At 37.9% G+C, this 25,313-nt stretch overlaps 1 protein-coding gene across 7 annotated transcripts in view; it reads left to right on the forward strand.

Moving 5' to 3' along the window:
* The window catches only part of BANP (BTG3 associated nuclear protein), a 169,153-nt gene that overhangs the window by 141,051 nt on the left and 2,789 nt on the right, over positions 1 to 25,313 (forward strand). For all 7 annotated transcript variants that reach the window (XM_074882010.1, XM_074882009.1, XM_074882011.1 and 4 more), the window contains one exon: positions 22,693 to 22,836. In XM_074882010.1, coding sequence (XP_074738111.1) covers positions 22,693 to 22,836 — 144 coding nt within the window. The remainder of the gene's footprint in view (positions 1 to 22,692; positions 22,837 to 25,313) is intronic.

The following is a 25,313-nucleotide window of genomic DNA, read 5'->3' on the forward strand; positions in this document are numbered from 1 at the left end:
TCTGTGAATTAGCAGAATGTGTTTTGCTATGCACAGAATTACGTAGGAAAACTCTTTCGAAGTCCACAGTCCCCTGACCCTGTCAGATTTGAACCAGTTATATAAAAACCATTGGATTTTCATTCACCTGTGTTTCCAGAGCTCTGATACATGGGGCAGGTTGAAGTGCAGTTCTCCGAGTTAACAACTGTGTTCAAACGATCTGTGATTCTTAGTGGACAGAGGACCTTGACGTATTTGTGAGAGGTTATTCCCCAGAATCTTTGGGATGGGTTTGATTTCCTTGTTACATTTCAGATAGATTAATTCTCCTTTGTTATGTTGCAAATGCAGTTGTTCCAGGAAACTTTTAATTTAGTTGATAAAGTGACTTGTTTATTCTAAATTAGATATATATTTTTATGTATATATACACACGTATCTAAAAAACAAAAATAAGAAACAAGGACTGAAAGGTTAAGAAGTTCCTATTTCATACTTTTCTCTGTTAATACAGCAGCTCCGGGCTGTAGGCTCAGCTTGGCTGAGGAGCAGGACTGCAGACTGTTCAGCCCACGGAGCCCCCGTCTCATTCATTTAATAGAATGACCATCCATGAAGGCAGGATTTAAATTTGCACTCTGATTTCTGTGTGTTTGATTTACAGTCTGAATAATCTGCTGTTTATGTCGTTGTGTACCATTTCTTACGTGGGTTTTCAATATTGGTTTTTGATATGCATATTCCTTAAAAAACCCCAAAATTCTAGCTAAGGTCCATGTGCCTGTACAGCGAATTTGAGCCTCCTTGAGAAAAACTTGTTTGTAATCAACTGAAGTCCAAAGACTTTAGAAGTACTTCACAGATTCTTTGCATCCCTTCTGCAGTGTGTTAGCAGAAATAGCCTGAGGTCGGTTATCGGTGTCTTTCAATGAGTTTGGTTTTAATCTTAATATCTGAACTAGAAATATTTGTTTCTTGTTAGGTAGCTGCAGAATGTTTCATTCATCTAGCAGTTGCCTACAGCTGCATATAAAACAAGTAAAGGAACTTAGAAGCATTTGTTTTCAGCGAAAATAAATACTTGCTTTCAAAATGTTTTTATTTAAAAATACCCGTGGCAGCTTTGGAATATCTTCATCCTTGTTTTTTATACACTCTTTCACATCATTAATTTACAAGCTAATGAAAAGGTTACAATCACAATAAAACAACACAGAACAATAAATTACTAAGTCTGTAAAAATACTTGGCAGTATTTAGTTAGATACTAGTTGAGATAACATTGTATTCTGTTCTGCAAAAAGGGTGCAAGAACAGGGGACCCACCTGGAGTTTAAGCTTCAGGTCCCCAAAGGTCTGTCTTAAGTGAGTCTCTGTGTGCCCAGGTTAAGTAAACTCAGATTGGTAGATCTGGGTGAAAAAGAGCTCGTTGCTTCTTGACAGTGAAGTGCACCTCGGTGCTCTGTGAGTGGAAGATACAGCGTAGCGAAGTGTTAGATTTCCTGCTAATGCAAGGAAGAATAATCCTTTTTTCTTCAGTTGTGAAGATAAATACTGTAGCTGGAGATGTCATGTAAAACAGAAGTGTTTAATACATAATCTTAACTTTGAAGGTTTTCCCTGTTTATAGAGGCAAAAGTGACTTGTTCTCTCTTCACTTTCGCATTTAAGCAGTACTGGGAATGAAGTTCAGTGGTCTATGCTTCAGAATATCTGGTCAAGGCTTTTATACTGACCTCTCATTTTATTTGCTTGCTTTTTTCATTACTGTTGTGGCTGTAATGCCTTCCCAGGTTACCACAAAATTCTTTACCTTGATGGAAACACTCTGTAGAAGAATAGATGATAACACCATTTAGGTATCTCTGTAAATTCAAAATGCAGTGTGTTTTACATAGAAAAATTCAGGTGGTTTCATTATATAATAAATCTTTCATAGCCTTTGAACATTGCTTCAGTTCAGCCTGTCCCATAGGAGTCCTTCCACAAGTCCTTCCTCTGCATCGTGTTTCCAAAAGCACGCGGCTTGTCTTGAGCCAGTTTCCACAGTCTTGGACACTTTGCTGAGAACATTCTGTATCTGGGCAGTTCCTATTTACCTGGGATACCAGTGACTTAAGTCACTGAGTTACTCGACAATTATTCCCTCGTTAGCCAGATATTTCAAAATCTTAAGTTTTTCAGAAAAAGTTTTGGTCATAGTGCTGCCCCATAAATCAAAAAAGTAACATCATAGATGTTAAATAAACCCCCATAAATATTCTTCATTTGAAATTCTTGGCTTTTTATAAAAATAGACAATAATGCTGTTAAAGAAATTGAAAGCAGAACTTTCAAAGTCAGGAAAATTTATCTAATCCTCAAAAATCGTTAATCTGATGCTTTTAGCTGTGTTAGTCATAGGTGACCAATAGAAACTATATCCTATTAAAGAAATTTTGGGACCATTCACTTTTGTTACCATTGAGTGAGTAAAAGCTTGGAAACGTGTAGGAGATTAGCACCTTATTACTCATTTTTGTTTCTGCTTTTGAGGTCTACGATAGATTTTTATCTAATTAAATTTTGAAGCAAAATCATCCTCTCTTTCATTTTCTTCTTAAATACACTCAATCATCATGATATTAAAACTGGCTTAGCTTTCCAAGTTGCCTGGCGTGTTCAGTAAATCAACTTTATGAAGGTTTTATTGCACTTTTTTTTTTCTTTTTTTAAAAAAACAGTCCACACTTCTTTTTCTTGGTCTTCTCTGCCCCGGTCTGTGTGGCAGGTGTGCTAAGTATTTGAAAAACGTGTGTGTTATCCCAGGGATGATGATGATGGTTTACAACTTTAGGTGCTTGTTTAAAAGTGAACTGCTGAGGAGAGGTGGGGGGGTGTGTGTCACGAGTGGAAGGGGGATGGCAGAGGACCTGGAGTGCTTCATCCACGCTGCAGTTCTGGGCCTGGCTATATGAGCTCGGTGGCCAAAATCTGCTAGTACTTCAGCATGAAGCAGCTGCGCCCAGAGAAAGATCGAGGCCAGAAACATTTAGAATATTGGATAAGCGTGAGAAATTTTTGGTCTGTAAAGCGCAGAGCTGTCTCTTTATTAGCACGTAATTTAACATGATTTGTATCCTTAATATCACACAGACAATCCTCTCTCACCCTTTGGTTTGTTAGGTCAGGTTCATTACTTTATTTTCTTTGGATGGAAACCTTCCCCAGTTATCAACCAGTGAACAAACATATTTAGACATAAGACCGAGTATTGTTTATCCTTTCCTTTCAATCTGAAATCTAATTTCCAGCCGCAGGAGAACCAATAAAACTGATGTTTGCTTTTCCCCTTTTTCTTCTTCAGTGATAAATACAATGTATTTTAAATTTTATCTGCATATCGAAAATATTCCATTGGAAGCTTTTGAAAGATAGCATTACTTTTACTGCACAACTGGCTCCTGGTCAAGTGGTTTAAGCTGTATGCATGAATAGAAACTTTTGTTATTTATAGTAAGTACATCCGTTGCTGATGTACTTTGTAACTTACGTTTAAAACTAAGTGTGTAATTTCTCAGATTTTAACTATTCCAAATTGACTCTCGATACAGAACTTTTTCCCTTCTAAGTTTTTAATGAATCTGGCACAACAAAAACTAATTGCAATTCTACCTACTGCTAAATTATCTCAGAATCTAATATTTCATGAACATAATGTCTACAGATTTTCTCAGCTGTTTATCAATATATAAATCCTATCCACTATGCCCTATGTTTATCTTAACATACAGCAATACATTTTTACCCTGTGTTTTGTGTAACTGCAGTAACAGCAGTGCTTGGCAGCAGGGTGTTTAATTTTTCTTTTTTCTTGAGTCCCATCTATATTGCAGTGTAACTTTTATCCTGAAGGTAGTCTGTTGAGAGTCAAATAGATGAGGTGCTTTCAACTTTCCATTTTCTCTCTTAATCCTTTTTGAGGAATTTCTGTTTGTCCTTGCGTCCTCACTCTCAGATTCTTTAGGCAGATATTTAAAATGTGTATGAGCACCGAGATGCACTTTTCCTGCACGATATGCTTAAACATTTTCGGACTCATTCTCGTGCCATTATTATAGTTTTACCCGCATTGAGTATTTTCACGTGCACCTTTATCCCCTTCAGTACAGGGCTGTTTTGTTGTTTGCAGTGTCCAAACACTTAGAAACTTTCTTCGTTAGTAACATGTTAAGAAATTTCAGACAGGTTTTTCCAATGTCCAATTTTTTTTTTTTTAATTTAATCTTTGCCTTTGTGAAGATCAGCACTTGTTACTTGTCTGAAGAAGTCATGTTTCTCAGTAGTAATGTTAATAAGCTCTCTAATATATAGTTTTGCTCATTACTGAAAAAAACAAAGGGGTGTACAACCTCTGGTTTGCAGATTTGTTCCTTTGCAAGGCAGCATGATGTGCTGCACAAGCGACGTGACAGTGCTGCTCTGTTTCGGTAGGTAGCTGCTATGTTCTGGTCTCTTGTCGTTAGAGACCCTGAAAAGTCCAGAGGGAACTGTATAACGTAACCATTTCCCTGTGCCCTAATGCAGTAGAAGCTCATTTATGAATGTCAGCCACTGCAGCTAGGTTTTATGTAATGAGATCTGTAATGGTTTAAAGACATGCATCAATCTATATGGAGCTGGCTCGTACTCTCAAAGGAGCTCTTTGTAAATAGAGCTGTCATAGGTCTGAGACTGGCCTGTGTGGGTCTCTGAAAAGACCACGGTAAAGGTCACCAGTAGTTTGGTTCAGAATGGCAGTACATTTTTACAGTGGTAGAAATTAGCGCTCTAACAAATTTTGAACCAAGTGAAGAAATATCAGAGGTTGTCAAAGGTTCAAATTATAGTATTTCAATTGTAAATGTTACTTATGACTAACCTTATCTCACCCAAAAAAAGTTGAGTTTTTTCCCTTGAGTTGCCTCTTGACATTTTGGATTGTGTTAATACAATATTCAGCAAAAAGTCTGGTGTGAACCCAGCAGTCCGGCAGGTCATTAGCCAGAACAATGCTGGTATTTGCCACTGCTTTCAGGAGACGAACAGGATTTCAGAGGGGAAAAATAGTTGAAAAATCTGCAAATCAAAAGGGTGAACCAGGAGTGTGGGGTTTTTTTTGAAGTGACAAACGCTACAGCTGAATTCACCATTCATTCAGGTCTGCTCCCCACTACTGTGGATAAGCAAAGTGTTGGATCATTGAGCCCTAATAATAAAAATTTAGGGATTGCAGGCAAAGGAGGATCATCCCTGGACAATGCAGAAGTTTGCTTCTCTAAAACTACTGGCAGGACGGACTTGAGCGTGATCTGCACACAGCAGACGTGCAGGCTCAAGCTGCTGCACGTTTGCCGCACATAACTCACGCGCTCCAGGCGGGTGGGACAAGATTTCATAGTCTTCCTCATCTCATTATTTCCATCTGTCTCTCTGGACGCTCAGGCAATTAAATTAACCCCCAGTCAGTCAGATACAGGATGTTGTTACTGTTATGAAAATGGCTAGAAATGTTCATTTCCATGTATTTTGAAGATTAAATTTTTCACAAAGCATAGATGCTCAAGCCTATTAGAAAAGTTTACCTGCTCACTGTTTGCCTGCTAGATTCTGTCTACTGTCATTTAAACATTAAAATCTAATTATTAACTATTATTGCTTTTTTTATAACACTGGCTGATCATGCTCTGTGATGTACAGCGGTTTATTGTTTATCTCAAATGCCAGGATGGATAATTACTAAAGATTTTTTAATCTGACTGTGGTTAAAAGGGAAAGAAATTTTTAAATTAATCTTTTCCAGTGCCATTTTGTTACTTATCTCCTCTGTGGCTTATTTACTGTACAATGGGTTTCTTTGTGCTTTGTGTGATCTAATTTCTAAGCCAAGTATGTGGGAAAAAAGCAGTATGCAAGTCTGTAGGTAAATAAAAGCAAAGTATCACAGGGAATACTTGGTAAACTATAAATCTCCTGCACCTCTGGGGAGTTGTTTTACCCCTTTCTTCTTTCCTGTGCTTTTATCTTCTTGCTACAGCAAATGTGTAGTACCACTTACTACCTTCTCCTCCTTAAATCCCATTTCCCCCCTTCTCCCCAAAAAGCATCCCTTAGTGTGAAACTTGGATTTAATGGAGGTCATGAAATAACTTTTGTGGTATCAAGTTTGGAGTCCTTGCACTTTGTTGTGATTACAGCAAGTTACAATCAAAGATTTTTCTGGAGGAAAACGGTGGTACCAGGAGGAGAATAGGTTTCTAAGAACACCTTGGTGTTCAGAAAGAAATTATAAATGTAAGAGGAAATATTTCCAGAATTAACTGTGAATTCAGGGCCCAAGTCTGGCAGTGTTACTCAGCTGGAGTAATTTAGTAAGTGTAAGTAGTCTCACTGGTTGGTACGCTGCAGTGAGGTCATTCAGGGTGCCTGTCTTAATGATGTTGTTTGGCTGAAGTCTAACATGTAGAATTTTTTTTTTTTTTAAAAAGTAACATGCTCTGTATTAGATACAAAAAAAATGCTTTTTATGAGCACATGCTATATGGAATCTTTATATTAATAGCATCTTGGCATTTTACATTCCCAAGGCAGTCTCAGAAACCATGCGAGGGCTGCAAATCTGGTTTATAAGTGCTGTAATTTGTATCAGGACCAGATTTGATCAAGTCCAAATGTGGGTTTTTTTTCCTAAAATGCTGAATCCATTTTAAGCCTTTATGCATCTCTATAAGACCGACCAGCCATATAGAGTCAGACTCAGACTGTAGGATGTAAAGTTACTGTGCGAATAAAAATGTAAGTCAAAATAATTTGTGCATTAATGGGTTGGAAGAAGAAATAACTTTTACTGACACTTCTTTAAACTCCTTTAGTAACATTTTACGAATTGCTTTCAAACTGAGCTCACTGGGGTCCTTGCTTCATGCTTACCTCTTAGCAGCCTTTAGGATAACATTATCAGGTTGTCACTTTTGATTTATGTTTTGGCCATCAAAGTTGCCAAAAGATGATGATTTTATATACAAGATTCTTCTGTAGATTTAGCTTTCTCTGTTCAACAATTTCCTCTTTGTGCTCCAATAGCCTTAGTTTCCTAAGAATTAAAAATTTTGTTACCAGACATTTGTACTTCCCACGGACTGGAAAGAAGAAAGCTTCAAGTTGGTCAGGGAAAAGATTGTCAGCAGCCCGGGGAACATTCCTGCAACACGCTAGTGTTAGACGCTTTGATAATTCCTTTCTGATGTTATGGGAAAACCACATTTTAAATGTCTTTGCTTTAAAAACTTGTGTTTTGATTGTAAAAATAAGTAATTTTAACCTAAAAGCAAATTTTTATGCCGCTCTAGTGAGCTTTAGTTGTAGTTTCCAGTTGTGTGGCCACACACATGCATGGTGCCTGGTTTGGGGTGCGATTCTCCGCTGCCCCCCCCCCCCCTTCATTGATACAAACTTTTCGGTATGAGAGTAGAACGTTAGTCAAGTTGAACTTAATGCATACAAGTATTACTGAACAAAAATATGTGCTTCTAGCATTTATTTTAGGTTATACGCTAGTTTTACATTATCCCAGCTGGGTATTAAACTGAGTTACAGAACTGGCAGTATGTTGGGGAAAACCAGATGTGTACTCTAAGAAAACAATAGTTTTGGGTCCAGAGCTTTCATTGAAGTCTGCTTCAAATTCACACTCCATATTCCTCTCCCTTTTCTCACAAAAAAAAAAAAAAAAAAATTTGAGAGTTGTTCAAAAATGCATTTTAAAAAAAATAATCCAAATGATGATCGGAAAGTTTAACATGTATGCAAATGCTATCTGGATATGGCTTCAGAAAGTAAAGACCTTTGGCTGGCCTGGAGGCTCAGCTGGTAGCAAAATGTATTGCCGTATGGGAGACCCTGATTTAAGTTCAACCACAGGCCATTAATGTCTGGAAGCTCCACATAGGTGCAACTTTCAGCTCTACAGCAAAGTAGTAGAGGATTCGGAGGCTGTGTTACTGATGGATGGTTCATGTAATTACATCCCAAAGTAACTGTCTGCCATGGATTTCACTGACGTGGAAAATGAACACAAATGGTAAACGAATGGGCGAGTAAGTGACAGCGCACGCAGATAAGTGCACAAATCCTTGGAGAACCACCGAGACTGGTGCTCTTGAAGGGTAAAATTGCCCTGACAATAGACATATGGTTGAAGTTTAATTCACAGGGGAGAACAGGCACTCAACTACTGTGCCAGTTGTTTTCCACCCCGAAAGCAAAGATATTTTAATGATTTATAGCAGAACAGGGTGTATGTGTTACCTAATGTGTTTAGAATGACTTGATACAGTTTTCTAAGCAATGCAGGAAGTGAAGTGGATAAACAATCACTTCGTATTCTTCTTTGTTCCGAATTTAAACAGCAGAGTTTTGGTTATCATCTGTAATATTAGTTTCTCTGAAAATGCTTTCCCATGCAGAACTTCATGCCGTAGGCTAATACATGCAGGCAAAAAATCCATTTTGAAAATCACTACCAGAAAAATGATTTTACTTGTGTTCTCAATGTGGAATGTAACTGGCAATTCACATTTTTAACAATTTGTATGATTCTTAAATGTCACGTTACTGGCTCCAACTTGAGAAAAACGAATAAAGGAGGAAATTAATTCAGTAACCAGGAATTCATTTGCAAAATTGGGAAAGTATCGTCTGCAGTACCATAACATGTAGTACACAACTTAGTCAAACAAACTGACACTGTTAGGACTCATTTTCATTTTATGACTTTAAATTAGAAAAAGCATGTTTGCATCACTGCAAAGGCTGGTGTGAAAGAAGCACCAATTCCCAAGCTCTTCTCCAGGGTATTAGAAACATTTGTCCACTTCGTGCATTGACTAAAGAGAAAGCACATGTGAAGTTACATTACTGAGCAGGCTTCTGATGGAGAAGCAAAGTAGAAACGGTATGGCTTCATGTGGAGAGAAATATATATAACTGATGTCTTATCTGTGGACTTTGATGGAAGTCAGAGAATGGTGATTTGTGTTAGTCTAACATTAAATCTGTCAAAAAGGTGATAGTTTTAAAAATGACAGTGGATATATAAAAGAACATCCACTTTAATGAAAGAAATCAATCATTTTTCATAATTCCTTTTGTTTGGGAACTATTGTCTGAAAATGCTTTTGACACGAAGCATAAGATTTTCTGAGGTGGAACATGATATATAGCTTCTAATATACATTACATCTGCTTTTAGTTTTGGTCATCGTTGGAACACACTGAGCAGTTTACAGTGACACTTGTTGGGTGTGAATAATTTAAATGAAGTAGATAAAGCTTCTGTTATTTTGGATTCTTTTTACATGAACTTTACTAGTAGATAAAAGGCAAGATTAGAGATATAGTTGGGTATTTTAATTCTTTTCCTACCGATATCCTGTAAGCTTCTGTATGGGTATTCTGAGTAGTCCAGGTGGTCTTGTATGTATTTCATTCTGGAAACCAGCCATGTCGTATGTTTATTTCTAGCCTAAATTCTGGAGTACATACTCCCCTTACAAATGTCTATACCCCACTATAAGATGAATAAAACTCCTTGTGTTTGTGGAAAGGTTCAAGGCCAGGTTGGACAGGGCTTTGAGCAACCTGGTCTAGTGGAAGGTGTCCCTGTCCATGACAGGGGGGTGGGAACTGGATGATCTTTAACCTTCCAACTCAAACCATTCTGAGATTCCTGTCTATCTTGAGATTTGGGTGGCAAAGCAAAACTGGGGAAGACAGAGACACTTTCAAATTCCGGATTCCTTTCCTGTCCATGCCAATCAGAGAGCATCTTCCCTTGGGTCATGGGTTTGTTACAGGGAAAAAACCCGGAGTGTTTGAATCTGCTCTCTAACTTCTGTCAAGTTTACACTTTTTCTTGTCCTTCCTGGGATTTTTTTCTTGAATTATGTCTACGGTGCTATTTTTTGTGCAAGTTTCTGTAAGAAACTTATTAATGTAATTCAGGTAATTCTCAGGAGTCCTGCTTTATTTAAGTATTCTTTAATTGACAAGTACTGGCTTATAACTTTCTCCAACTTCTGATTTATAGTTCAGGCACAGTTACAGTTAACTCCTCCTGACTGTGGTTGTTCCTACCATTCTTCATCTGCTTTTCTTTTGAAGCCATTATGTACTTCTGATACTGATTGATATAAATGGAGCTGATTACCTCATTTCATAATTAAAGTGCAGGAGGTAGTATATTCATTTTCTTTTCGTTAGGACTTTTCCTGGACGTTGCAATAGGAGAACTTTTCTGTTCCTCTGTGTATAAAAGGCTCATGCTGTTGTCGCATGTGCTTTTTTTCCCCATCCATATTTCTCCAACTTAATAGGATCCTGCAGTGTACGGTAGGAGCAGTGTTTTGTTACCCTAGCAACAAGAGCCAAACTTTCAGATGTTATTTTGCTAGTATATAAAAAAAAAAAAATCACTGCCAGTTATGATGTAAACATTTGCAGTTCCCCCCAAATGTCTTTTCTTTTTGGAATCAAAAGTAACATCACCGTTTTGAGGGGAAACTGAGAAATTGTTTTAGACATTTTAAAGCAAAATAACAGATGTGTGTGATTCTGGTAGATCCTCAGCGATCTGGTTATACTATTTTTAAGTGGCATATTTACTACTGGCCTCATTGGAGGAGATGTACCCTCTCATCAGCACTAAGAGTCCAACTTCTAGTTTTAAGTTATTTCTGAGAGGATTGAATGCTATTTCTGCTGAAATCGCCTGAAGACTTTAACAGAATTTCGTAGTAAATGCTGAAAGTACTTCAGCATTTTTCTTGACCTTTTGTTTTGAGCATAACTAATCCCATCAGGAATTTGAGACTGGAGGGACGGGACCAGCACAGTGACATTTAAAGCCATGTTTACATTTATTAGACTAGCAGGGACTTGTCACATAAAAATGTAAAGGAAGACAGTCCTTTTAGGACTGAGTTATCCTCTCCCTCTTGGCTAGGTTATGTCACAACAAAAAATTTCCCACCAGCCAGATGCTGTGTGAGTCACCATTTATTATTCACTTGAATAACCTTTATCAGTGCTGGTCAGTTGGAGGGAGTCTGGGTCACTCATGTACGACTTGTTTCTTGAGCTTTTACACTCGGCAGCTACAGTTTAGTAAGATTTTTTGACACTGTAGTATTTTTCTCTGAACGATCCAGCCATTTCTTAATAGCACTCAGTTGAATGTTGAATAAAACCCAAAAATAACATTCTGTTGGGAAAAAAAAAAGCGCCAAGGGCTTCTTTAATATTGCTCAAAATAGTGAATTATCATAGAGAGATTTAATTCTCCACTCTTGAAAAATCTTCCTTTTGGAAGTAGTTCCATCAATTTTACCATACTTACTGCTAACAATAAGCCATTTCATCACAATATGTTGCAATTGCGTAGATTTGAATAATATTTACTGTTCTTAGATTGAATTAACTCAAAAGATTTTGCAAGTTTTAATAGAATGTCGAAGGCTGAGCTGAGCTGAAATGCTTAGTTACAATTTCTGTCTCTCTTTTTTTTTTTTTTTCCCGTGCCAAAAGCTGATTGGGATATATGAAATAATTTTTGGTGGGCTGATTACCTGGCAGTCACAGCTCCATATGCGTGTATGTAGCTCGTATGATGTAAAACATTGACTCACCAGGAAATAGATTGATTAACCAAAGCCTTGCCTTCAGAGAAGGTGGGCACAAAGGACTAAAACTACCTAATTTAGAGAACTCTGGCAGGTGCAGGTATGTCAAACTGCCTTTTGTGTTACAACTGAAATGAAACTGTAGGTTACGGTTTGGGAAGTGCAGCATCTGAAAAACGTTTTCAGTTAACCACAAAGTTGTTTTGAGAAGTTTCCCTTGGTGGGTGATTCACTAAGAGTATCTTCATACAAAAGAAGAGTCGGATGTACGGTACAGATTTCTTTTCAAGCCTCATACTTCCAAATAGCCTCTTTAATTGAATACAGTGAATTTACATGAGGTAACTCTTCTTTCCGTAACCAAGTAATTTTTATTGAAATTACATCTGCAGTTGAACTGCCAATTAATTATAATTAAGTTTTGCGTATGTGCTAGTTTAAAGTATCCCTTCAGTGGAAGTCTGTAGTTTGTTTTGGTGTATTTTACATCTTTTTATAGAGCCTGACCCCATCTCTACTTGAAGTCAAAGGAAGGACCCGGCTTGGCTCCTATGGGATGTGGCCCCAAAGCACGTTGAGACAATACCTCTTTCTTTGCTTTGTTACCCATTAGTGCTGGCAGATACATTACTCTCTGTCTACCTGTGATATTGAGTTAAAATAAAACACTGCTCATGTAAATGCATACTACTTACATACAGGATTTCATATAATCTCATTGTATTTAGACCACATGATACAGAGCTTGATTTAGGCTTTTATTTCTTAATAATTAACTTTACATCCCTTTCAGCCAGCTTAATAGTTCACAGATAAAGTTTTAATTACACTGATTACCCTTTTGTGTTCAACACTTACTGCTTCTCAAAGGAGCTGTTAGTCTGTTGAGGGACGCCCAGCTTCCCATGTGAGAATACATGTGCTGAACCAGTGAAAGTGTGAGGTACTTCTAACAACTGCACATTTGTTTTTAGGTGTTCACTTAAATTCAGGCAGGATGCGTTTAACCTGGAGAAAGATCATGAGCCTCATGGGTTTTTCATGCATTATTTGTTTTTTAAATACTGTATGCGGAAAATAACAGGTCAGATTGCTTATTTTTGTTGGACTGTGCTTAGGGAAAGGGTCAGAGAGACAGTGATGGAGAGAGCAGGTGCTTTTTTAAAAAAGACAACTGTATTAATTTGGTCTTTTTCTGTGCTTTATGTTTCTCCAGTTTATTTACCAAATCAGATGTGAACACTTTTCAAAGACCTCAGAGTATTTATTGGTAATTTTTTAAAAAAAATTTATTTTTGGGGGGAAAAAAAAAAAAAGCTCGTACAGGGAATGTTAATAAAGATCATGACCCTCTGCCACGCTTTCCCTTTGAAAACTTCCCTCAGTTGTGTGCATCTCATTTTTCTTTGCTCAGGGCCTGTTACAGCATTTCACTGGTGGCTGCTACTCTCCGTAAAACCACAATGCTGGAAAGTATTGGTGGCTTTACTGAATAGCGTCAGTCTTTGGAGGCAGAGGCTTGCTCCTGGGGCTCGCTGAGCCCTGCTCCCCTTGGGGGGATCCCTGAAACGCAGCTCTGGGGAAGCAAGGTGGTGTGTGAAGATGCAAATGGTTTAAATGCACTAAGCCACAACTTGCCATCACTTATCTCGCTCAACCCAACTGCAGTAGCCGGAAAGCTAGATGTTTTTGTAAAGTTTATTTAAGTAACCACAATAGCTGCAGTCTGTGTTCATGCGTTTCTCCAGGTTTTGTACAGGCACATGAGGGGAATCTCAGAGTAGACATTACTGAGTAGATCTGTGCCGTGGTATATACTCAAAGTAAAAGCAGATGAGATGGTTTATTATTTGTTATGCAAGGAAATAATGCCGCTGATAAAAATGTATTCTGGAATTATTGTTTTCATTTTTCCACACTTGGTAGAGCTGAAATCAGTTTCACTTTTCATGCCTTTTAGTTTGGGGAATTTAAAGGAGGTGTTCTCAGTTATATGACTCTGTAGGGGTGTTAGTTAATGAAGTTTTGACAGATTTAAGGTCACATTTTGCATGGTTCAATTCAGCACACTTAGAAATACACAGCAGGGAGAGTTCCTCTCTCTGTGAACTGCTATATATTAGACTTTTATATATGCTGAATTTATTTTTGTATTGGCACATTTTATATAGGAAATAAATAGCAAATTTAGATACAGGTTGTTGTTGGAGTAAGGAATGACTAAAGCTTTATGAACTAGATCATTAACTTCAGAATGATAACCTAATCTTTAAGAGCAGTGGGTCCTTTTTATATTGTTTCCAGGCACCCTTAATCAAACATACTTTTATTCCAAAAGAAACATATTGGGATGTTAATGGAAATATATTACCTTAAAGTTACCAAAGCCCTTGCAGTGTAATTTTCTGCAAAGCACTTATCATACAGTGCTGGAATATTTGAGGACAGGTGAGTGGAGCAATTTGATTTTGGGTGATGGAAACTGCCAACAGGATACGTGATCTGGGGACTCCGGCTTTGGTAGTTGCTTCATTACTGCTGGGTCTCTCAGAACCCTTGTATTTTCTTCCCTCTATTCTTCTCTGCATAACCCAGTCCATACCTACATGGGGACATCAGAGCCAAATTTTTTCTTTGGCATCAGTTGTCTGGGCACAGACAGTATGAGAAGCGTGTTTTTAAATCAATGAATATGCCCAGTTCAGAGGAAGCATTTAGAAGGTAATTAGTAAAGAATTAAAACATGTTAGCACACTTAATGTGAATCAGCATTATTTTATTAAAAATGGGCTTGTTTTTGTGAGCTTGATTGACAGTGTACTTATTTGCTTTATATTTCCAACATGCTGTTCCAATCGTTTGAAAATGTAGCCCTATAGCAAATGATTGAAGCCAATGTTAAAATTTATTTGAAAGAATAGAGTTGATAAATTGCAAAAAGTAATTTTAAGCCTTCCAATTTGTATTTTCTGGTCTTTGCCCACAAATATATTGGACTAATGCTATTCAGTATTTTAATCAAAGATATGAAAGAAAATGAATAATTAGTGATATGTAAATGGCAGTGTAATGAAAGTAACAGGTCATTTTTACACTCGGACCTAGATTACTAGATATGATTGACTCAACCTGCCTTTTAATAAAGCTAGATGCAAAGTAATGTATTTTTCTAAGAACAAATATTCCAGAATTATTTTTTTTATGCCGGTGAATGTTTGGTGACCTGCCTGATAGGGTAAAATACTGTCTTACATCTCCCAAACCTTTTACTGTAGGGAGTAATGAGAAGACACAGAAGATGGGGCAGTACATTACATGTTCTGTGCTATTCTGTCAATTGAAGTCTTTAAAATAAAGATGGGATGGCCTCTAAAAGAGATGTTACACTTCAAAAAGCAGCGATGGTTTTCATGGAAATTGCTTTGTGTAAAGGTCTTTAATTTATGCCATGTAAGAAAAACTAGACAATGATCAGCTCTTTCCAGCAGTAGAATAGAAAAACACATTATGGCCTAGAGGATTTTTCTTTTGTGTTGATGCTGGTGGTAATGAAATTATAATCAGAACAAGTTCAGCTTGAAAAATAAGAAATTAATACATGTAATTATTCTGGAAGAAATGTGAGTGGTATATATTGTGGCTTTTTCCTTTCCTTTAGTGTGATCTTAGCAGTTTGAAGTTGAACATGCAGCAGCCATAAAAAGGCACCCTAAAAAGAAGAGAGGCCTCCTATTTTGGAGGCATCTGCTTGAAAAAGGGTTGCCAATAAAAGATCTAAAGGATGGATTATATCTTCCATGTGCTTACTCGCACCTCTGTATGCTTCTCATCACCAGTTACTGAGAGAGAAAAGCTGCAGATACTCTCTGAAACGCTGTGGGCCATCTATCTTACTTATCTTTTTGGAAAAGGAACTTCCAGTCTTTTATTGCTGTTAATATTTTGAAAAGTTTGGAAGACAAGACTTAGTCCTTAAAACTGTCTGGTAATTCTATCAAAGTACTTATTGCTTAATTTTAAATACAGCGTAGAAAGTATGCAGCAGTCTGTAGTGATCCTTGGTCCGTATTTTCAGCTGTGGATTTGTTCTGAAGAATTACAGGTTGAATGTGAATTTATTTCTTTGGAAAGATAACACATCATCAGGCTGTATGCATTCTTACTTCATATACATATGGGATAGATTAATACAGCACAAGGGTTACAGTGGTTTTCAAATAATGCTGCTTAATCTTAGCATGAAGAGAACAGGTCAGTCTGTCCTTCGCTGCCACTCCTTTTTGTCACATTAATACTTGAATTTTATTGCAACTGGACTGTAAAATCACCAAAATAACTTTGTATCAGCCACCATCAGACATGAGGTTTTCAATACGTTTGACCTTGGTTAAATTGAACTGGTGGCTTAAAGAGGGAGTGTGAAGTAGATCATGTTCCTGATTTTCCTTTATGCTTTAGTATCCTCCGTACTGGCCTTGTTTCCTAGTGTTGGGTCTTGCTCTGCTTCATCAAGTGAAATTAAGAACTACAAAAGACAATCTTGTGGAAGAAAATCTTGGGTTTTTTTCATACAGCTCCATTCTTTTGGCATTCTGCTTTGCCTGTTGTCCTGATTTCAGCTGGGACAGAGTGAATTCATTAGTAAATGCCAAAGTGATGGAGACCTTGATTAGTCTAAGTCTCTGATGTTTTCAAGGACCTCATTAATTTCTGATACAAAGAAATTTTGAGTTTTGCACCTAAATATAGAGTCTAGTTGCCCCAGGTAAACTCATCTATAAGCCTGTAAATCCACTAAATAAATGTTTCATTGGCACTGAAGACAGTGGATGTTTTTAGTCTTAAGGTTCCATGAAGAAAATTTTTAAGACTGAAAAGAATCAGCTAGAGGGAATTATTTTATTTAAGTGAACATGTTTGTCAGCAGAACTTCTTATCATTTGAAGGAGCTGTGTTTGCTATTTGAATGTATTCATGTAGTTTTGCCATCAGTGATGAATGACAGTGTAGGACCAGGTATTTTCTTAAGTTTTTGTTTCCTAGGAATCATCTAAACCCATAACTGTCCTTACACTTTTGGGCCCAAACCGTCCTTTCTATCAGTGTTTTAGCTAGAGCATATCACTGAGATCTTTCCTTTTTCCTATGCACAACTCATTTCTTTTGTGCAATATTTGCTGAAATCGTTACTTGCTGGCTGTGTTTTCACATTTCACATTTTCAAATGTGAACCTTCTATAAACAAGCAGTCTTTCAGTGATTTAAAACCTCTTTTTTTTTAAAGAAACATCATCTTTTATTGCATTCCTGCAGTAGAAATGGGAAGAAATGATGGAAAAAAGACACCAAAATCCCAATGTGTCTTGTTTTTCAGCTTTTTATAGGTAGGCAAACATACGTGCTTGCCTAGATTAATAAAAAAGCTCACAACAACAGTAGCAAGAATGTGTTTTAGAAGGCTCAATCTGGCAAGGACCAGACTGAGGAATGGGCTTTTTTGGTAAACAAACTTCAGCTATCCCAAAACAGTGACCTGTTTTTGAAGGTTGGGGTCTAGAGAAAAGTTCTGTTATGGGCAGCTAGAAGAATAATTCTCGGTGATAAGTAAAATCAGCAGAGGACATGATATGAATTGAACCATGGTTGGAAACTATGCTTGAATAATTTTGGAAAGAAACTGAAGGAAAACCTATTACTTTTTAATCTTTTTAAAAAAATTTTATTTCCTGCCCTGGCAGTTGAATGTTATATGGGAACTCTTAGTTATGGGCTAAAATGGTCTTTAACTGGAATGGAAGGGACCAGAGAAAGTAGCTGGTTTTCATTATTAATACTAATTCTATTATTATGTTTTATATGGCAAGCATCTCACTGAAAAAGGCATGAAAAATAGAAATGCAGGACTTTCAGGCTCAAAAGCTTGTGTGGCCTAGATCATCAAGACTTTGAAGAGAGAATGATAGAGGAAAAAAGGTGAAGAGGGAAGGAAAAAAAAAAAAAAGCCCAAACAAAGAGGCAAAGATTGGGGTCAGTGGGATACCACTGCAAGGGTCTGTGCTTCTGATGCCCTTCTGATGAGGAAGCCTGGGTTTGTGTTAACGTTGCTGTAGGGAGGGATGGAGAATGTGCGTATGGGCACCGTGTGCTCTGGGTGGGTAGGAGGGAGCTGTCTGTCCCTTCACTCATTTTATCAAATCTGTTAGGTCTTGTATCTCTCACTGAAAGCTTATAGAGCTTTAAAGAAAATAAATGTTTGGTCAAATAAACTGTGGTTCTGTATTCACGACCAATGCCAAGAGTTCACGCTTCATTTTAAACATCCGAACAAAGTACTTTTCCTTCTGGTATTTCCAAGATCATTTAAAATTCAAACTAATAGAAATGCATTTATATCTCTGTCTGAGGGTGTTAGGGAACACTTTCTTATTCTGAAAAGTCATGGGAGTAGTGAGAGAAGGGGCTCTTTCATGCTTGCTTTTTAATTTAGGCAAGTTGTCTTCACCAGGATCACCATGCAATGTGGTAACCTTTGAGGCAACAAGGTTTGGGACATGAAGGCTTATAAAGATCGAGCCAGGTCACAAAATGTGCTCGGGAGCATTGGTAGCTTTGAAGTGTTCTCAAAGAGATCCATCTCAAAGATATTCTCAAATATCTTACAGATATTTCCTAAAGTATTCTGACTTTTCTTAATAAACATTTTTCACTAGGTTTTCTATTTGGGGAAAGGCATGTATCCGTGGTTGTAATTGCAAGCTGAAGGAACAGAAGAATTTAGCGAGCTGTTCTGTTCCAGCTGTGCAGTTGCTTATGCTTGCAGTGGAAATTGTGCAATGTAAAGAGTGGGCTCCGGCTCCGTGGGAGCTAAAGATCTTGTCACTGTCAAGACAACTTTTTACCGCTGACAGCAAGCAGTACTAGATGACCAAATGTACTTTTTCTAAATACTCCACTGAATTATTTAAAAAAAAAAAAAGGCATTTTTTGGTCTGCTTGTTAATTTTAAGGCACTCTTTTTTAGGCTTTTTCAGCCTTGACTTGAACTCTCGCTGGCCTGAGTTAGCTTGAGTGACACTCCGTGTCAGATACTCTGTGCTTTCGTGCCTAAGTTAAAGGGAAGGGTGACTTCAGGCTTTTTGTTCTGTATGTGTGTGTTAAGAGCATGAATTAATCCGTTTTATTAGAAGTGAAGTTTATTATTTTTCAGCTTAACCATATTCTGTTACCTGTTTTGGACCAGTAAGGCAGGATGTTAGAGAAGCCCAGTGGAATTGGGGAGAGTAGTTCATTTTCAGGGCAGATTGTTTATTTTTTTGGTACAATTCCTCTATTTTAAGGTCAAGGGCAGGTAAGAATTACAAAGTGTTGGTTTGGAAGTCAAGTGAGCAGCCAAAGAAAAGCCATGTATTTGCACCTGCTCCATTTGTGAAAGGCTCCGCTACCCAACTGCTCCATGAATCCCATGTTATGTAAAGTTGTTGATCCCTTTATGTCTTTAATTTTTGCAGCCTTGCTATAGTTTCGTATAAAACTTGTGATGCAAACAGAACAAAACTATTAGGTGAGGCCAATTGAACTTACAGGGCTGAAGCTAAATCCTGTTTTTATCTGAGGAAGCGTGGTCATACTGATTAGAGAGTCTGTTCAATCCACTTAAATCTGCTCTATGGACTCTGTCCTTTGTTATGTTTGTTTGTGTCTGTCTGTCTGTCAACATGTATTCTGCGATAATTTCTTCCCATGGGACCTTTCTCCCCTATGCTAAAGGAAATGGGGATATCTGTATTTATAAGGCACTGTGCATACTGTGGAAGAAAAAAGTTTTGCAAATGCAAGGAGAGTCCAAGGACTGTAATCAAACTTGCCACTCGAGTTGGGCTTTTTCTGACCAAAATATTTATCAGTACTGCTGTTTGTGAGAAGTAGAAAGGGTGACATCAGTCATAGTTCTTCAGCATAACAAACTTTTAGCATATTTTTAAACTAAGACAGAACTATAATAAATTTATCATAATCTCCAGTAATGCCTAGAGAAAATGTAATTTATTGCTGTTTTTAATGTCAGTTCAGTTGGATTTTCCTATCTGGATATGCCTGAGATTCATGATAAATTGTGTTATCTTATGAATACAGTGTGATTAGTTAGGTGATATCTTTAGTAAGCTGCAGGTCATCATCGTGTCACATTTGACACAGGTGTTCAGACATACAAAGTGGGATCAAATGTTTCAGGCTGAGCCTGAGATTGGGTTGATTCTCTCTTTGGCTCAACAGATTAAACACAAGGTACTATGCCATTGAGACTACAGAAACAGCTTTATTTCCAAATCCCTTTCCAAAAAAAAAATGGGGGGGGGGGGGGGGGGTGGTGGTGTGTAAAGATGGCAGTTCTCCCCTTCTGTTCTCATCCATTTGTATCTTAATTTCAGAAGCTGTGCAATAGAAGCTGCAAAACAGTAATTTTTTTCAGTGCTGTATATAAACTCCTCGGATATTAAGAAGAGCTTGTTGCTTATTACTTCATATAAAGTTCAGTCAGATGGTTTAATTTAAGACTGGGATCTTTTCCCTGTTCTTGCTTTTGTTCTCATTTGTTTAGTGACTGATTATATAGCCAGTTATGCCACAATAACAAACTAGGCAGTATTTAATGAAATCTAAGACAGCTATTAATGTTAGCAAGTATTAAGTGGAAAATATTAAGAAGTCTCTTTCAGCATTAGTTGTTGTTCTTTTAGTTTTCAAAGTCCAGATGGATTTTTAAAATTTTTTTCAAAATGATTTTAGACAGGTATTAAGTAGACACTGCATGATGAACAAATGGATAAAGAGAAGCCTAAAGAAGTAAAATGGTTCTTAGTTTTGAAAAACAGCCTTTTCTTGACTTTCAAGCATCCTAACGTGTTTTCTCGCTATAGGGAAAAATACAAAGGCGACAACTGGTAGAGAATAACCATACCAGTATGTTTGGTTTAGAGCCAATCACCTGGTTTGCAAAACCCAAAAAGTTTGGCATAACACTAGTGAAAATGAATCTGCCTTGCTTGGCCACTCACCTTCCATTATTGAACAGGGAGTCCTTGGGGTCTGCACAAACAGGACATGATGAAGAAGGAGACCCTGTACTAATTGCGATTTTTATGTTTGATGTCTTATGTCTCCAATTTATCCATCTGATTTTTTTCATACTGTACAACTGGAAACCAGACACGCTGTATGTAGCTATCACTGTATCATCTGGAATTGAGATTGGAACACGTTTAAGCTTAACTGAGTTCGTTTTAATCTGGCTAGTTGGGGGGAATGGAGCAGCAGCAATCAATCTATGACCTTGTCAGCAGAACTTCATAAATACCTGGGTTTGTCATCTGCTGCTGATGCTGGCATGTTGTCCATTTTACCTCTGAAAACTAGCTCGGCTTCATCATTACATCCTATAAAAATGCTTTCCATTTCTTTGTGAATGAAAGCTTAATTAGAAATAGTTTATCCAGCAGGAAGACACAATAGGAAAAGCACGTAGCCATCTGCATGGAACCAATAGGGAAGTGTAATTTGACAGCACAAAGTATTTTATGCAAGTATTGCTGGGTTTTTTTATTGTAGGCAGGATGGTAAAGGTAGATTATCACTAGGAATCTAATAGGTTTGGTATAAGATAACATATAACAGAATTATTTGGTCTTCTCCACAGTGTGTGCTGTAAAAGGGTGTGCTATAACTTTTGAAGTGCGATGGAAGGTGTTCAGTTGAGAACATACAATAGACCAGGGGAGCTGGTAGTGTTCCGAGTTTTAGGCTTCTTTGTTGTAAAACAGTTTGTATACCAGAATGATGGGCTTGTTCAGTCTCTCACAGTCGTTCTGAAGTTTGTGGTTCAGAAATAAATGAGCAAATATACATTTAAGACCTGCAGGTAATCAGTAGGACAGACTGTGATGTGGTTACGACAGTGTATCGTATAGTTCCAAAACAAATACTGTAGGATGAGATAATTTTGCTTACTCCTGTAAAAACAACATGTAGCATCCTTTTACAGTGTGATGCTGACTGTATCTCAGAACACCCAAGATCCCTATAAAATCCTGACAACACCCCTGAAGGTCATTTATGGAAGTCACCTCTTTTGCCTCCCACACTCCCTAGAGAAATTCTGGTCTACCCACTCCTTCATGGCCACCCACCTGCAGATCAGCTGAGAAATCATACTTTGTTAAGAATGTTATTTTTGTTCTTTGTGCTCTTTCCTTCATTTGAAATATGTCTTTTGTTCGCTGCAGCTCAGATACCATAGTTTAAAAATACATCATTTGCGGTGTATAGAAATTAAAATTGAATATGTATATTTTAGCTGAATTTAAACAATGAGATTGGGGACTTGTCATCATTTACATACATGTATTTATTCTGATTGGTGTTTCAAGAAGTAAATTAAAATTAGTCTAATCACCACAGCATAGTTAAGCAAGAACTTTTAGATGGATCAAGTGTTCTCTGGTTTTTGAAGCCTATAGGGGACTTATCTGCATTTGACTGGTGAACAGTAGTAATTCTTAAATCTATACCTTCATATACAATAGGGATATAAACATTACTGTAATAAATTGTCAAAAGTTGAATGCCTTTGGCTGTGAGAAGGAGTAACGTGGATCTGTGTCTGTTTATGTAACAGTAAAAGCATTACTCAGTGATACTGTTGTGCGTGACTGACATTATCACCCTCTTGGTGTAACCTGCACACTCTGTCCCGCTTAGCCTTTGCCATAATCATTAACAGAATTATGAATCTCATAAGGCAAAATGTAGTGACCATCTAGTTTGGGAATCGTTCCATATGCGTACCATGTCCTCTCGGAAACCCACATGATTGAAAGCAACTGTTACCGATAGACCAGTTCTCTTGTGTTTCTTTTTAACGGTCTTTGGTTTGGCATCTGTTTTCAGTTAGATGGTGGGTAATGCATTTCTGACCGGGGTTGTTTACAAGCTGTGCTCTCCGTTGCTTTCCCCGCAGGTGTTGCAGGGTGCTCAGCTGATAGCTGTTGCTTCTGCTGAGCCTGCGTCGGGGGGTGTTGACGGATCCCCGCTCCAAGGGAGTGATATCCAAGTCCAGTATGTGCAGCTGACACCAGTGACAGATCACTCTGCGACTAATCAAGTATGTATATGTATCTTTTTGCCATTTGAGTGTACTTAACTTGATTGGAACATCTGTCAGATGAACTATATATCCATCCACAAATACTGCAGTCCCAATGAGTTTATGAATTTGTTTCCAAACTGTAAAAAAAACCCCAAAACATCTATAATAAGAAACACCATTTTGTTAAAGGTATAAATGGTCTTTGACTATTCCCACTTCTATGTTCTTGCTCAGTGCCTCTAGAGAGTAGTTATTTTGGTCATCATTGTTTTTCTGTGTCCTTGAAGGCTGAGTGCCATGTTAAAGGACAGGGGAAAAAGCTTGCTTGGAATCTATCCAAAAAGTATTTTTCAGACTGAGGTTTCTTTTAAAAATGTTATTCCCTTTCTGACAGCAGTTTTCCAGTTATTTTGATCAACAGCCTGGATTTCCCACAGGAGTCACAATGTTAGCAATTGTAAGTGAACACTTGATCCTCTCAGCTACGGTGGAGGAATTATCTTTTTTTTTTCCCCCTCTTTTTAAAGCAGTTTGAACAGCTATGTACCTTAGTCTAGAAAAAGTTTCTCATCAGCTTGAAGCTGTGACTGGTGACAACAACACAAGACTGTTGACCGAAAACATTTGATAGAAGGTTTTCTGAAGATGGTTATGCATTCTTCCATGAACCCAACTGTAGTGGGCTGCTTTTCTAGAGAATGCCAAGTGGCTGTGAAAAATAAGCTGTTGCTTGCTAGCCAAACTATAATGGTATCCTCAGCAGCCAATATTAGAGTGGAATTTTGTCTGATACATACCCAGTTTTGTAGAGAATTCTGACCTGTACAAGCATTTTGGATAGTGAGTGTCTTGAGGGGGGAAAAAAAAATTCCCTAAGAAATGAAGGGAATCTTGTCCAAACTTTGTGTGAACAAAACTCAAGTGCTTAGTGCTTCTTCCGTGAGCAAGGTGATCTGCAAATCAGTCCCATATGTGAAGTCAGAGCACCTTAATTACCCTGGTGGCAAAGAGGCCCTCGGGCAGAAGGTGGATCTGCATTGCATGTTGCCAAAGTGCTGTCAGTGCTGGCCGGTGCTGGTAGGGAGGCTGGAGCTCTGAACTCTCTTAGTTGCTCCCGTCCACGCTGGCTCCTCACCTGGGTGCTACAAAGTGCTTTTCAGAAAAATGACACTCCCTGCCAAAAAGGACCGGACTGCCTGGCATGTGAGTGTGCTGTGCTGTAAGATTACGTTCTAGTTTTCTGCACACTGATCTTCCTGTGTAGATGAGCCCTTTTTTTCCCTCTTTGCTAGATTTGTGTCTGTACTAAATTCAATATTTTATTCATAGTCACTTACAATAATACGCTGGACAATAACAACGTTGCTACAGGGATCGTGCCTTACTTCTTGTGAATCCTCAAGTACTGGTGGTCCCACGCAATTAATAAAGCATATAGGCATCAGGTTGTGAGAGGTGCTTCTTGTGCTGCTGCCCTCACTCCAGGCCTGGGAAATTCTCAAATTTACCTCCCACAGACTTTCTCCTGGGTCTGTTCTTCGTGGCTGTCCTCCCTTCTCAGCTAGCACCTCTGACGGGCAGGAGGTTCCGGAGTTCGGTTATAAACATCGGTATCCATCTCCTGCATGACTGGCAGCTACCAGAGGAGTTACTTTCCTCTTCAGGGACACTTTGCACCGTGTTAGGTTTTAATATTGTGGTTAACCACAGAGATTTATACAAAGCTGAAGAGAAGCAGAAAAGGAATGTGAAATAAGAAGAGTATGAAAGGAAAAACAGACAAGACTAAAAATAAGTTTGCCATAAATATTTCCTCAGTTTACACAAACTAAAAACTAAGGATCTGTTAATGAATTGGAGAAACCAACTTGGTATTTGTATTACTCTGAGTTATATGGATAGTTCAGTAGCCTTTTTTTTGGCTAAAATTATGGAGTAGTCCTGCATCATTTTAGAAAGATCTATCTGAAGAAAAAAGTCTTATCTCAAGAGAAAACCCTCTCAGTGAGTCTGTAGTGACACTTTCATCTGTTTTCATATGGTTGTTTGTCAAGGTGGTGAGATGTTCTCAGTGATTCTGTATCTATTTATCAATCAGAGCTTACGAAAGTGGAGTTTATTATCCACCTGGGCTGGATGCTATGCCCTACACAAATTCCATGTTTGAAACACCACAAGTATGAGTCTATTTAATGTCTGAAAACAAGATACCAGATTTCTGACCTTTTTTCTTGAGAGCCATGCCTTTGGAAGCAATTGCACATGCAAAGCTGAAGGTAGGAGTGAGGCTATTCGAAATGAATCCCTTCTCTGACTTCAGCTGGAGCAGACAGCAGTGTGCACTTCAACTTAGTGTTTTCAGTGTATCCATGTGAGATTTTGTATTTGCAAACAGCTGTAGCCAGAAGTATTAATAGTTTGGATTCTGACAGTTTTGTAGTGACCGTAAACCACATGTGTAAACACAAACTATTACTGTATTAACAGTGTTT

The sequence above is a fragment of the Strix uralensis genome, chromosome 12 (genome assembly GCF_047716275.1).
Source record: "Strix uralensis isolate ZFMK-TIS-50842 chromosome 12, bStrUra1, whole genome shotgun sequence".
Classification (NCBI taxonomy): domain Eukaryota; kingdom Metazoa; phylum Chordata; class Aves; order Strigiformes; family Strigidae; genus Strix; species Strix uralensis.